Raw genomic sequence first — 12833 nt, 5'->3', positions numbered from 1 at the left:
GCTTGACCCGCTGCTGGGAGCAGCTGCAGCAATCCTCCAGAGTCACCCGCACGTCGTCATCTGGACCCAGCCCTGCAGCCCTCCCCCGGCCCTGCAGTGTCGGTGCTCTCCCTGCCTGCGTTCCCTCGGCTCTCACTGCCTGCCTCGCGAAGCTGGGCAGCGGGCTGGGCCTGGTTTCCATTTGGGGCCTTGTAAATCACGGGTGGTGTGGCTGTAACGAGGGCTGCCGGCCCGGCCCTTGTTAAGCAGGAGGGGGCTCGGGGCTGGGGGCAGCATTTCCTCAGTAAAACCTTCAGTTTCTAATCAGCAGACACCTTTCTTGCTGCCTGTGTCTAATTCAGGTTCCTTTTCCACTCCAGCCTTCCCCCCCCTCTACCCTCCCCGTGTGCCTTTCTCCCTTCTCATGGCCTCACCTCTGCCTTTCCCTTCCCTCCTTTGAGGCCTTCAGTGCGGGGCGGGAAGCGAAGCCGACAGATTTTACACCCCCCAATCTGACAAAGCTCTCGTTAATTTTGCTCTCCTAATGGCCCCTCCTTTGATTTACTGGGCTGTCTGAAAGAGACTTAGAGCCTTCACTCCCCTGACAGGAAATTGTTATTTTAACCTGACAGGAAAGAATTAAAAATAAATAAGTAAATAATTCCCCCCTCCCCAGTGAAGCCCTTCCATTGCCTTTAACCCTTTCTTTTCCCAAGCAGCAGTTAAGCAGAGGTGGGAGGTGTGGGTGACCACAGAAGTGCCAGCAGACGGGGGCCACCTCAGCTCCGCACCACTCCCAGCGTGCGCGGGGCTGCCTGCAGCTCGCAAGCTGCCCGGTTAATAAAGTGCCTTGCTCTGCACTACTGCAGGCTGCTTAAGGGCAGCGCTTTCAAAAGAGGTCAGCTCCCATTTAGGCGTCGAAATAAGTTGGTTGCCTATTCAGGAGAGCTCAGCATGTCAAGAACTGAATGCTTTTGAAAATCTGGCTTCAATTGTGGAAGCTGAGAATTTCGAAATCTGGCCCCGGATCCTAATAGTCCTTTTGGAATTGATGTTTTCATTCATTTTCCTCATTATTTTTATGCCGGCCATTTACTTTTTGTACTTCACTCAGCTGTGAAAGAAATGGCCACATGTCCCTATTTAGAGCTCATGTTCTGCCTGGAGGTTTGGGGAGGTACCATACACTTGTCGCAACACACCTTCTCTCCTCGGCCTCCGTTGAATACTGTTTAATCTGCCTGGCACTTTGGCCAAATTTTGTGATCTCCCCTTTTTTTTCTCCCCACCTATTGCCCTTCTTCTTTCTACAAACTGGGGACAGCCAGTTCGGACATGGCGTCCATGTGCATGGGTGGTCCTTGCTCGTGAAGGGTCCATTACGCCTTTGGCTTTCTCTCTCTGGCCAGAGGCACTGAGCAGTGCATTGCTGCTGGGAGGTCTGGTTGGAAAACTCTTTACCTTCCCCCACCCTCAGCTCCAAGGACTCCAAGGAGCAACTCTTTCCTGTCCAACATTTTTCCATCCTTCTGCCAAGCTCATCCAGATACGGCAAGTGAGTCAGCTTCGTATTGTGGGCTTCCAGTGCTGAGGAGCAAGGCTTAAGGTCTACCCCAAGATGGTTCTTCTGGTTTGGTGGAAGACTATCAGGCCCCACAATATCTTGGAGAGTGAAGTAGAAACCCAGTTTTTAAGCGTTTTCTAGACTAAGGTGGCACACCTGTGCATGTGCACGTCAGGCCTGGTCAGTGGTAGCTTGTCTGAGACAGCTGTGGTGTAACTAAGGGTTCTTCGGTGGCTTTTTTAGGTGGAGAGCTTAACTTGAGTGATTCAGATGCTCTCCAAGATGACAGCTAAAGGATCTCATACCACATCATGTGCTGGTTAGTGGGGGAAACTCCTCAAAGACAAATTGTTAAGGCTTTCTTCCCTCTGTGGGGGAGGAGAGTGATGCTGGGAAGGCTGAGGCACATGGGAAGGAAATTGTTGTGTTATCTCTTTGGTGGTGGTGGTTACCCACAGTGGATTTCCACATGTAACTGAGCTGTGGGCTACAGTAGCTGCAATATGACTTCAGCTGATCCCAAAGCTTCAGCTGCAGGCCAGTTTGCTTGGCTTTGCTTCCTTGAGGAACCACCAGCAAAGTGGCTTGGTGAGAGCTCCCTGATTGCAGGAGCTGTGAGCCAGCAAAGGGAGCTTACCTGGAATGACTCCCTGAGCATCTCACCAGGAGTTTGTGGGAGGCTGTGCTTCAGGAGTTCCACCTCTGGAGGTTATACTTGAAAGGATTTGACCCTTTTTTTTGACTGAGATGTGTGTGAAAAGATGCGCTCAAACTGCTCATGGCTCAAACATTGACCATGGTCAAAATAGGAAACGCTGCTCTGCAGGTGCTCTTGAGGATGGTAACTGCAGGTAAAGGGTTTGTGTGTCTGCAGGGGGTGCAGGCAATATGACAGTTGCTGTTTGGGCTGACGACTGTAGTCAGTCTGGTCTCTCATCTCCTCTGCCAATGTAGACATGCTACAGGAACAATTATGTAACTCCTTCAGGACACACAGGACATCATGTTGGTGCTATGGCTGGAGGGTGCTCAAAATCCTGTTGCCATTTTATGATGTCCATAGGGGGAAATCTCTCCTCAACTTTAGCCTTTAGCCTTTAATTGAAAATGACTTCAGTATGACATTTGAGGTGTATGTAGGTGCACCACTTAGGTTCTTAATCCTCCTAGTCTGCTTTGGCATTCATTTGCGGCACTCTCCCCTTAACAGCTCCTGCAATGTGCAACTCCTCTCAGCAATCTGAGCTGTGATGGGTGGCTTTGGGCTTCACGTTCTGAAGATTGTTGTTGCCTTCAGATATGAACCTAGTGCTTGATCCAGACTGGATTGTTAAACTCAAAATAGGCAGTGTGTTTTAGGCCAACTAGTTAATCTGAAATCTTTCTATATATTGGATTTCTTAGTTAAGAATGAAAGTGTGTGATCATAGAATCATAGAATGGCCTCGGTTGAAAAGGTCCACAATGATTATCTAGTTTCAACCCTCCTGCTATGTGCAGGGTTACCAACCACCAGACCAGGCTGCCCAGAGCCACATTCAGGCTCCAGAATGCCTCCAGAAATGGGGAATACACAACCTCCTTGGGCAACCTCTTCCAGTGTGACACCACCTTCTGTGTGATTCTAAATTAGTGTGGGCCACCTTGCATGAGTATGTGCAGCCTGCTCAGGCCATGGGCTTGGTGAATCCCTGGAATCTTAGGAGTACTGAGAAAGAAGCCAGTCAGGGCTGGAAAACAGAGGGAAATCTGAGAGTTTCATGCCACTGTCTCTCTTGTCATCTGCAGGAAGCCACTGCCACACCTCTACCACATCCCCTGAGGCAGCTTATGGGACCCTTCTCTGGGCGCCTCTGCCCCAGGAGACATTGCATGGGATGGCAATGACACGTGGAAAGAAGAGACCCATGTCCGCCATCCTTTGCCTCCTCCTCGCAGCCACGAGCTGCTTTGCCAAACTGAGTGAGTTTCTGTTTTATCTATTTGTTCCATTTTGTTTATGCTTTGTCTTGAGGCAAACCTAGCTTCCAAGATTTCTTTCTGAAGAGGCTTGGATTCTCCCATGTGCATACGGGATATGCTGCAGTGTCCAGTTACATTCTGAAGGGGGTGAACATCCCCTTCACTCATTAGGAGAAGAGGTTACAGATGGAGCTGGACATCTCTGTTGGTGGTGCCAAGAAGAAATGGGACTGATGTACATTTCCAAGGACTAGGGTGTGTGTGTGTGGTGCCAAGGGGAGCATGAGGCATAAATAGAAACGATGGGGTACAGCAGTTTTGCAGTTTTTTTCCTCTATCTTTTCTTTTGCTGAGACTCACAGGGCTTTCTCCTTTCCCTTTCTTTTTCTCTGTGCAGGTGAATCTCTGCAAGTTACTGTGCAGCCTGCCTCCACTGTCCAGAAGCCTGGGGGCCCGGTCAGCCTGGGGTGTGTCGTGGACCCCCCAGGAGTGAACCTCACCTGGAGACTGAATGGAAAGGAGCTGGATGGATCAGACAAGGTGCTGGGGATCCACATCGAGCAAGGAAAACTCATTATCACAGCTCTCAACAACCACACCGTGGGGCGATACCAGTGCATTGCTCGTGTGCCCGAAGGAGTCATTGCCAGTGTCCCCGCAGTGGTCACCTTGGCTAGTGAGTAATGCTGCCATCCTGTGCATTATTCAGGCCCCCACTCACCCATCTGGAGAGGTTCATCTAAGTTCACTTGTTCACTCTGGCATGCGGGAAGGGCTCCTTTCACTTTCCAGGCCTTTTCTTTGCACTTTAGACCATGGACTGGCTGTCGCGTCATGGCCCAGCCGTAACTTACGCAGTCCTTCTGCATAGTAGGCTGCCCACTGTCGTATGCCAGCAACACAACTCATGCGAAATTCTCATGCCAAAGATTCCCTTTCTTTTCCCAAGCAAAGATTTTATATTCTAACACACGTATTCAGTATTTTTCCAAAACAATTCATTTCAAAGCAATTCATTGGCCCACCTGTCCCACAGCAACAGTTTTTACATAAACTGTTAACATTTTATGTTTACATAAAGAGCTGGAAGTACCTAATTGACGTGTGGTTGGTTCCCTTACTGCCATGTTGCCCCATCTGCTTGCTGACTTCTTGAGGTTTTCAGAAAGTACCTGTTGCTGTTGATCACTTAACTTCTGCCGGCTCCTCCTTCATAGGGCTTTTTTCTCTCGCTGCAAGGTTGCAGTGGCCTGGTCACTGTGAGCCACCTCCTTTCTGAGCATCAAGATTTCGGACGTGATCCTCACCACTTGCTCCCTGGGGAGGCTCCATGTAGGCCACCCTTGTTTGGGCACCTGAGAGTCTGATCCTCTCTGAGCCCTGTGCAGTGTTTGGTGGAGCAGGTCTGTGCTACAGAGACCTCCATCCTTTAGCAGTGACAGCACTGCTTCATCTTCCTGGCACAGGGGGAGCTTGGGGCTAAGCCATAAGAAAGTGCAGAAGTGAAGATGTTTGTGCAAAGTACGGGCTGGTTTGGCTTTAAAGCCAAGAGCTATTGGCTTGTCACTGATACATTAATCAGAAGTGAAATGTTTAGGCCAGGCTGAGTGGGAGGAGGAGGTGAAGGAGAGTTGCTGCGCTCCAAAGTGAGGTGGGAGGGGATTGTCATGGGGCTGAATATGTTTGGGGATTTGGCCTGAGCTCTGCACCAAGATTAAGTTTCGGAGAACACATTCCAGAGCAGAAAGGGCGTTGTGTGCACTGGTGGCCTGATAGAGGGAAGGAGAGGAGGGAGAGGTGGATGGGATTACCCGAGGCATGGTTTGCATTTAGGAGAGCGGGGTGTACACAGCTCCTCAGCCTGGTCATTTCATTCTTAGGCTGCTCTCCTTTTCTCTTTTTCTCTTCACTCCAGCCCACCACCAGCAGCTCTGTCTTCTAGAGCAAAGCATGTCTGCTTGATACACACTGGCAGCCTTCGATGGGGAAGGCTCAGAAATCTATGGGTGAAGAGAGTGCAGGCAGATCCAGGAAAGACATGGGGCTGGAGGTGTAGGAGAGAAACCTTCTGAGGGGGTTCAGTCAACCATTAATTCCATGAGACAGAAACTGCTCACATCAGTGGCTTTGCAGTGGTTTAAAATAAGAGGGGACACCGATTTGTGATGGGACTGAGATGGATAGCTGTGGTAGCACATGTACCACAGGCTGTCAAGCCTGCTCCAGACCTCACCTATAGGGCCTTGCTGTGAGCTGGTTTGGGGGAGACGAAGGTCTGCAGGGAGAGGGAAGACCTGGCAGGTTGGCATTGCTGCTGGTCCTTCAGGCTTCTTCCCGATCACGTGCTGGGCTGAAAGGAACCCTCAGAAAGTCTCAGCCTCATCCAGAATTTGCTTTCAGAGATAGAAGACTGAAATTGGAATGTGAATATGAAAGCAGGAGGGAAAGAATGTATTTTTGAGATTATGGCTTAGGTTTATTTTTGAAGCAGATCTGAAGTCACTGGAGAAAGTGTCCTGCTAGATTTCAAGTGTTTTAGGTAACATCTTCTGGCCAACTTTTTGTCTGTTTGCACTGCTTTTTCTCCTCTTTTGGAGGAAGTACCTTAGAGTGTCCCAGGCCCTGCAGGGTCTCCTTGGATCCTGGGGTAACTCACAGGGAAAAGCATGCTGAAGTGCTTGGCTGGCAGAGCAGGCAGTCAGAGGTAGTAAAAGCCAAGCAATTCACAGTATTCATGGAGAAATCCATGCATTCGTCTCAACAGCTATCCTGCAATGGATAGCCATGACATTTAAAACTGAAAAAATAATTGGGGTGAAGCAAAGGGAAGCACCTGCTGTAGTGTATCCCCAAAGCATGACCCAGCAGCCAGGGATGAGAGGAATGCTTGTGCACCCTGGGGATGCGATGGGGAGGCTCACACGTGGGGAAAGCCAAGATGCAGCACTCATGGGCAGCGACCCTGCACGGGGTCGGGCTGGGGGTCCCTGAGGAGTTTGCAGCTGCTTGCTGAAACTGGCCCCATTCATTTTCCTTTTCCTTGGCCTCTCTGATGACAGCTCCCCAGAGGTGCTGCTAGGGAGGAGGCCTCTTGCAGGTTGGAAAAGCATTTGCTGAGCCGGCTCAGGGGGTCCAGCCCTGGGGGCAGAAGTGGTGTGAGGAGGTGAGAGAAGGAAAACACAGGTGGGGCTCCGTGAGCCTCTGTGGAGCTGGCAAAAGGGCTGTGAGATGTCTGGGGGTGATGGGGAGCTGAGGGAGGGCAGGGTTTCAGGATGCCAGAGGCTGGAGGGCAGCATGGGTGTGAGAGAACTTTCACCTTGAGGGCCTGCTTTCTATTTACTGCAGCTCCTTTTCAGAGTTATTTATGGCCTCCCATTCATTTAATCCGATCCGTCTCGCCCATCCTGCTGCTTGGCCCCCCACCCCGGGATTCAGCTGATTTCATTCCTGATGACAGAGCCTGGGCAGCTGTGGGGTTGACCCTCCTCGTGCCTCCTCACAGGCCACGGATGGACACAAGGAGTGGCCTTTGCTTGCACTCCTTGCCACATGCAAGAAGAAAATAACAATGATAATAAATCCTGTTATCCCAGCACAGCCGGGATTTGCAGCCGTGGAAAATACAAGCAGTTTTTCCTGCTTGCATGAAGCCCTCAGGGTAAAGCTGCTGTCCAATCAGGTAGCCCTGCTATGATGCATGTGGCAGAGGGGGAACTAGTTGAGAGCCGTGACCACCTGCAGGCAAAAGTCACTGGCAAGTAGCTTGGCTCGTTCCCTGTGAGGGAACAAGAATTCAGGGTAATAGTCTGGCAGGAAGCTTTTATGCCTGCATATTGGAAAATCTCTCATCCTTTTGCCTAGTTCTCCCTCCACGTCTCTATCGGGCCCTGTGGCCCCATTTCTTCATCCTCTCTGCAAGTGGCCCAAGGGAACTAGGGAGAGCCACAGGTCCTGGTCCCCTCCGAGGAGCATCTGCAGCTGTGTGAGCTGCTGGGGGGCTGCATGCAAAGGACCCCCCTGCAGCCATCCTCCATGAGGCCACCCCAGGGGTCCCCACAGCCCAGCTCTTGGCGGGGGCTGCGGGGCTGCTTTCTGGGGTTGGTGTGTGTGCATACGTGTGTGCATGTGCAGATCCCTGCCAGAGTTGCTGGAGCCTATGCCTTGGCTCCAGAATCTTAATTTGGCTGTGATGAATCCAGACCACCAAGGCGCACATTAATTTTCCCGATGCTCGTTTATATTTTGTTGATCAGAGAAGTATGTGTGATGTGTGCAGGCAGACACTGCGCTCTCGCCTCTTCTCCACATCTTTCCATTTCTGTGGCTCCTGCTATTTTATTCCTTGATCGAGTAGGAAAGCGAAGAGGAGAAACTACTCGGCACCCTTCCCCTCCCCGGCAGCAACTTTCCTTGCTGGAAGAGAGTGGGTTGCCGCCAGCTCTTCACAAGTTAAGAGTTAATCTTCATCTGGCTTTAATACCCAGTGGAAACATGGCTCCCCTCCTCGGCTTGTCTTAAAGGATTAATGGCATTTCTGAAGTTCACCCTTATTCCTTCTTTTTAGTATTTTTTTTTTTAATTGAACGATGCCAAGAAATTCCAAAAGTATGAAGCATGTTCGCTGCAAATCATTTTTATGACATTGCAAAACCTCCCCTCCCCTGCTCGGCCCGCTCCCCTCCCCTCGAATCCGGGCACGGGAACACTCGCTCCCCAAGCAGCCGCCCGACAGCCCCTCCGCGCCGCCTTCGGGGAGGCTTTCTCGCCACCCTGCCAAGAGGGCTGGTTTTTATTTAAACCCCATAAAGGATCTTGCTTTAATCAGAAAGTCTGCTTGAGAAATTTCATGTCACTTTTCCGTGACTGTGGGTGGGAGAAGCTCGGAGCCAGCGTTGTCTCTTTCTCTTGGAGCGCTGCTCTCTTTCGCAGAGAACAAAAACACATTTTTTTGCTGGCTTGGCTGCCAAGGTCAGGCTGCACCGAGTCCGCTTTCCACAAGCCCTTCTGCTCCCCAGCTCCCCAAACTGCCCATGGGCACTGGCATCATGCACCTGGATACCATCGGAAGGGATGGCTGAGCTGTTGACAGTGCGGGGCTTTATGCTCCATAGCACAGGGTTTGAGGATGAGTGCCCTCCTCTTCAGGTGGTGGAAGAGGTCGTGGTGATGCTCAGGGCTGGGGGTGATGCCTACGAGGAGCGTGTAGAAGGTTCCCTTCCTCATGATCACTCTGATATCCCACCTTTTTGCCTCCTGCCACCCAGTGTCTGCACACCCTTGAGGCATCCCAAAATGGTGTTTAAAGCATTGACTGCTCAGTAGCAGAACGGCAGCTGTGCTGGAAGTAGGAGGCGGTAGAAGGACCACTTTTGGCTGCCCCTCAGTGTTACAGTACGTTGGCTTCATTTTTACTTTGAGGCCAGGATTTTTTGCACCCAGTTCCTCAGCGATGGAACAGGCTGCTTCTCTTGAAGCTGTGTTTTAATCTACATGCTTTGTAGGAAGGAGAAGAAAAAATTACAGCTCTGATATGGGGCCAGTTTCCCTGGCTGCCATGAATGGAGCGGTCCTCTGCTGGCACAGCAGCGAAGCAGCCCTGTGTCTGTGGGTAAAGGATGAACTGGGTGCTGTGCCAGCTAAGAAGTCCTGTTGTTTGCTCCCTTTGCAGATCTGAAGGATTTCAAGTTTGATGGCCCTCACGTGATTGAGGTGGATGAAGGCAATACGGCTGTCATCGCCTGTGACCTGCCCGAAAGCCATCCCAAGGCCCAGGTCCGCTACAGCGTGAAGCATGAGTGGCTGGAGGCCTCCCGAGGTGAGCACCACAAAGCTCTATCCCACTGCATCCCCATGGCCTCAGTTTTACTCTTTTTGGCTGATCTGAGCGCAGGCTCTTTGAGGGTTTCTGACAAGGCTCCATGTGTTCCTACTGCCTAGGAGTGAGGAGTCAAGTGTAACATCAGCATGCAGAAGGAAGCTTGGGGAAAGGAAGTAGAATTAGGTGATGAACTACATTACTCTTCATTGAGAGTCTCCATATGCTCATGAAGTATTCTTCCAGCCCAGTCCCTGGATAAAGATGATTCTCAGCTTGGGAATTTTTTAAATTTGGATCTAAATTCTGCAGCTTCACTCTTATCTACTGTACATACTTGTTACAAGCTAGCTTCACCTGTGGCACTTTTCCTCCCACAACTGTATCATCTCTCCTCCTGATGTGTGAGCAAAAAGGGCTTATTTCAGTGCTGTTTGTGTTAAACCATTGTTTTTTTTTTTTCCTTCTCACTTGTCCACCTTTCTTTTAGGGCACTGTTTCATCCAGGTACCACATCTTGAGCCATAAGCCATCTCCTCTTCTCTCCCTACAGACAATTACCTTATAATGCCATCCGGGAACCTTCAGATTGTCAATGCTAGCCAAGAGGATGAGGGGACTTATAAATGTGCTGCCTACAACCCTGTGACACAGGAGGTGAAAACTTCAGTCTCCAGCGAGAGGCTCCGCGTGAGACGTATGTTGCTCTCCTTTCATTGCATGTCACCTTCTTAAGACATTCCAGTCCTGGGAGCATATACAAAGTGCTGTTTTAGCTGGGTTTTGGTGTGAACTGACATTAGCAGCTGCTGAGAAAACCCATTTCTTGCAGGAGAGTAGCCCTGGGTCTGCTCCCAGGGTTTGTGTGTGCAGCCTTGGGGTTGCCATACCTCTTCAGGACTTACTCTTGGTGATACACGAGTAAAGGCCCTTAGTCCGTCAGCAAAAGCACTTGCTGCATGCACACATCTTTTAAAGAACAGCCTTCTTGTCCTGCTTTGCCACGTTCCTTCCTATTACCTCCTTGCTCCTCTGCTCCCAGGCTCCACAGCGGAGGCTGCTCGGATAATCTACCCACCTGAAGCTCAGACCATTATCGTCACCAAAGGCCAAAGCCTCATCCTGGAGTGTGTGGCCAGTGGGATTCCCCCGCCCCGTGTCACCTGGGCCAAAGATGGCTCCAGTGTGTCAGCATACAATAAGACACGGTTCCTGCTCAGCAACCTTCTGATTGACCCCACTAGTGAGGAGGACTCAGGCACCTACAGCTGCACAGCTGACAATGGGGTTGGTGAGGCTGGAGCAGCGTTCATCTTCTACAATGTGCAGGTGTTTGGTGAGTGCAGCTGTAGCTCTTGTTTTAGGAGGGGTGGGACTTTCTCATCTGTTTTCAGGGAAAAATACTAATGCTGCTGTACTTTCCCTCTCTCTGGATAAACCACAGTGTAAGTCGCACCATGCCTGTGGTTCCAGTTTCTAGGAGATGGGATAAATTCTGTTTTAAGGGTGAAAGGTTCTTCCTTCCAGGTTGCCAGCATGAGCTTCCCCTTCCCATGGGGAAGCTCATCTCTTGTCCCTTGTGTCACTGGATTTGTTCCAACACTTTTTAGTGGAGGACTGGCTCTTTCTCAGACATATTTGAGATTAGTATAAGGAAGGCATCAGAGAGTCTTGCTTTTCACTTTGTTCAGTAGGGAAGCTGTTTCTGGGGTGAGAAATAGAAAGAACACCACACTTTAGGTATTTCTAGCACATATCCATCCCCTTCTTACAAGCTTTAGGGAGGGTAAGCCCATGTTTTGTTGGATTGCATGTCAGCCAAGTGTCAAAGTGTTGTTGGCACAAGTACCTTTGCAGAGTACTGTTTCAGCTAACAAAAATGGGACTTATAGGTGCCTGCTGTCACTATGTGACTGAGAGGGGAAGCTGGCCTTAGGCCATCTCTCCTTTTGGTTCATGTGGGTGCTGATGTAACAAACCAGATCCATGTGGGACCCCATAAAGGTAGCAGGACTGGCAGGAAGGGTTGAGAATCCATTCCTTCGCCCTCATCCCAGAAAGCAGAGTGCAAAGCCAGGACTGTGCCATGCTCCCTGCCAAGTGGTCATCATTATTTGTGCTTTTCTCCTCTCAGAGCCCCCAGAGGTCACGATGGAGCTGTCCCAGCAGATCATACCCTGGGGCCAAAGTGCCAAATTCACCTGCGAGGTGCGAGGGAACCCCCAGCCTTCAGTCATGTGGCTGCGCAACGCTGTGCCCCTCTCCGCCAGCCACCGGCTCCGGCTGTCCCGCCGGGCGCTGCGGGTGGTCAGTGTGGGGCCCGAAGATGATGGCATTTACCAGTGCATGGCAGAGAATGAGGTTGGAAGTGCACAAGCCATGGTGCAGCTGAGGACGGCCCAGCCAGGTGAGTCCCTCCATTGAAGCTCGTGGTCATTCAGTGCTAGAGGCCAATGAACAGCAAACGAGCAGAGAGGAGGAGAAGATTGGTGTGTAACCCTCTTGCTTGGGTTTGAGCTGCTGTGCTCTTCCTTGCGTTTCATCCCACACTGTGAATGGTTTTGGAGATGCTATCTCCTCCCATGGACCATGCTGAACTTACCTACGGTCAGAGGGGCTCTCAGAGGAAGCCCCCTGTGGCACAGGAGAAGGAAAGTTTGTTTCTAACACTTTCTGGAGAGGTCCAGTAGGTAGCACCACCTGGGACCTGATACCTCTTAGTTATCAGTGATGCAGTAGGTGAATAGCTCCAGATTTGTAAGAGGATTCAGGGGTCTTCTCTTAGCTCTGTCTTCATTGCAGCCTGGACCAGACATTTACTCTGTCTGCACCACTCATTTACTCTCAGCATCTTGTCTTTCAGGAGCTACCCTCAACCCTGGGCAAGATGCCCAGCTGGGTTCAGCTCAGCCTCCAACACCGCCTTCCAGGGACAGTGCCTTAAAGCTGCCTTTGGATAAAGGTAGTCCACCAAAGCCTGTGACCACCCCACTGGCAGCGTCTCCACAGTGCTCAGCCAACAAGGAGCTGGTGTCTCCAGCTGAGGCCCCCATCATCCTCAGTTCTCCCCGGACGTCCAAAACAGACAGCTACGACCTAGTGTGGAGACCCCGACCCGACAGCAGGGCCCCGATCCTCTACTATGTGGTGAAGCATCGCAAGGTATTGCTGTTTTGCTCTGCTCCATCTTTCTTCCATGCTGCTCTCTGGTGTGGCTGGTGGCCTTGTTGCATGCCCTGTGGATCAGTGAGACAAATTCAAGAAAATGGTAGGGGTGCGTGTGTCAGTCTTAAAATGAAGAGTGTGTGTGCACACACCTATGCCTTTCTGGCTCTCATAGCCATGCTGACTCCTTTGGGAAGCTTCTAAACTAACACTTTCTGATAGTTTTATTCTGGAAGCTGAAAAGCAGTGCACTGTAAAGTCCTTGCTGGTGACACGCCATGGTGCATGGAGCAGTGCTGAGACCCACTGAACCTGAAGGCTCCTGCCTTCTGCAGTGCTTCTCAGCCC

General features: G+C 50.9%; 2 protein-coding genes across 5 annotated transcripts in view; one reads left to right on the top strand and one right to left on the bottom strand.

Annotated features, from left to right (window-relative positions):
* Positions 1 to 12833, top strand: part of BOC (BOC cell adhesion associated, oncogene regulated) — a 44125-nt gene that overhangs the window by 21389 nt on the left and 9903 nt on the right. For all 4 annotated transcript variants that reach the window (XM_085237793.1, XM_085237789.1, XM_085237780.1 and 1 more), the window contains exons 2-8: positions 3332 to 3505; positions 3903 to 4181; positions 9174 to 9320; positions 9874 to 10017; positions 10363 to 10656; positions 11455 to 11727; positions 12184 to 12482. In XM_085237793.1, the coding sequence (XP_085093919.1) occupies positions 3421 to 3505; positions 3903 to 4181; positions 9174 to 9320; positions 9874 to 10017; positions 10363 to 10656; positions 11455 to 11727; positions 12184 to 12482 (1521 nt within the window). In that variant the 5' untranslated portion in view covers positions 3332 to 3420. The remainder of the gene's footprint in view (positions 1 to 3331; positions 3506 to 3902; positions 4182 to 9173; positions 9321 to 9873; positions 10018 to 10362; positions 10657 to 11454; positions 11728 to 12183; positions 12483 to 12833) is intronic.
* The window catches only part of CFAP44 (cilia and flagella associated protein 44), a 55616-nt gene continuing 52550 nt past the window's right edge, over positions 9768 to 12833 (bottom strand). The window contains exon 36 of the mRNA XM_085237750.1: positions 9768 to 11025. The gene's annotated coding sequence lies outside the window, so the exon portion shown is untranslated. The remainder of the gene's footprint in view (positions 11026 to 12833) is intronic.

Source organism: Meleagris gallopavo, chromosome 1 (assembly GCF_905368555.1).
Source record: "Meleagris gallopavo chromosome 1, MGAL_WU_HG_1.1, whole genome shotgun sequence".
Lineage (NCBI taxonomy): Eukaryota > Metazoa > Chordata > Aves > Galliformes > Phasianidae > Meleagris > Meleagris gallopavo.
This window is presented reverse-complemented; position numbering and strand designations above follow the sequence as displayed.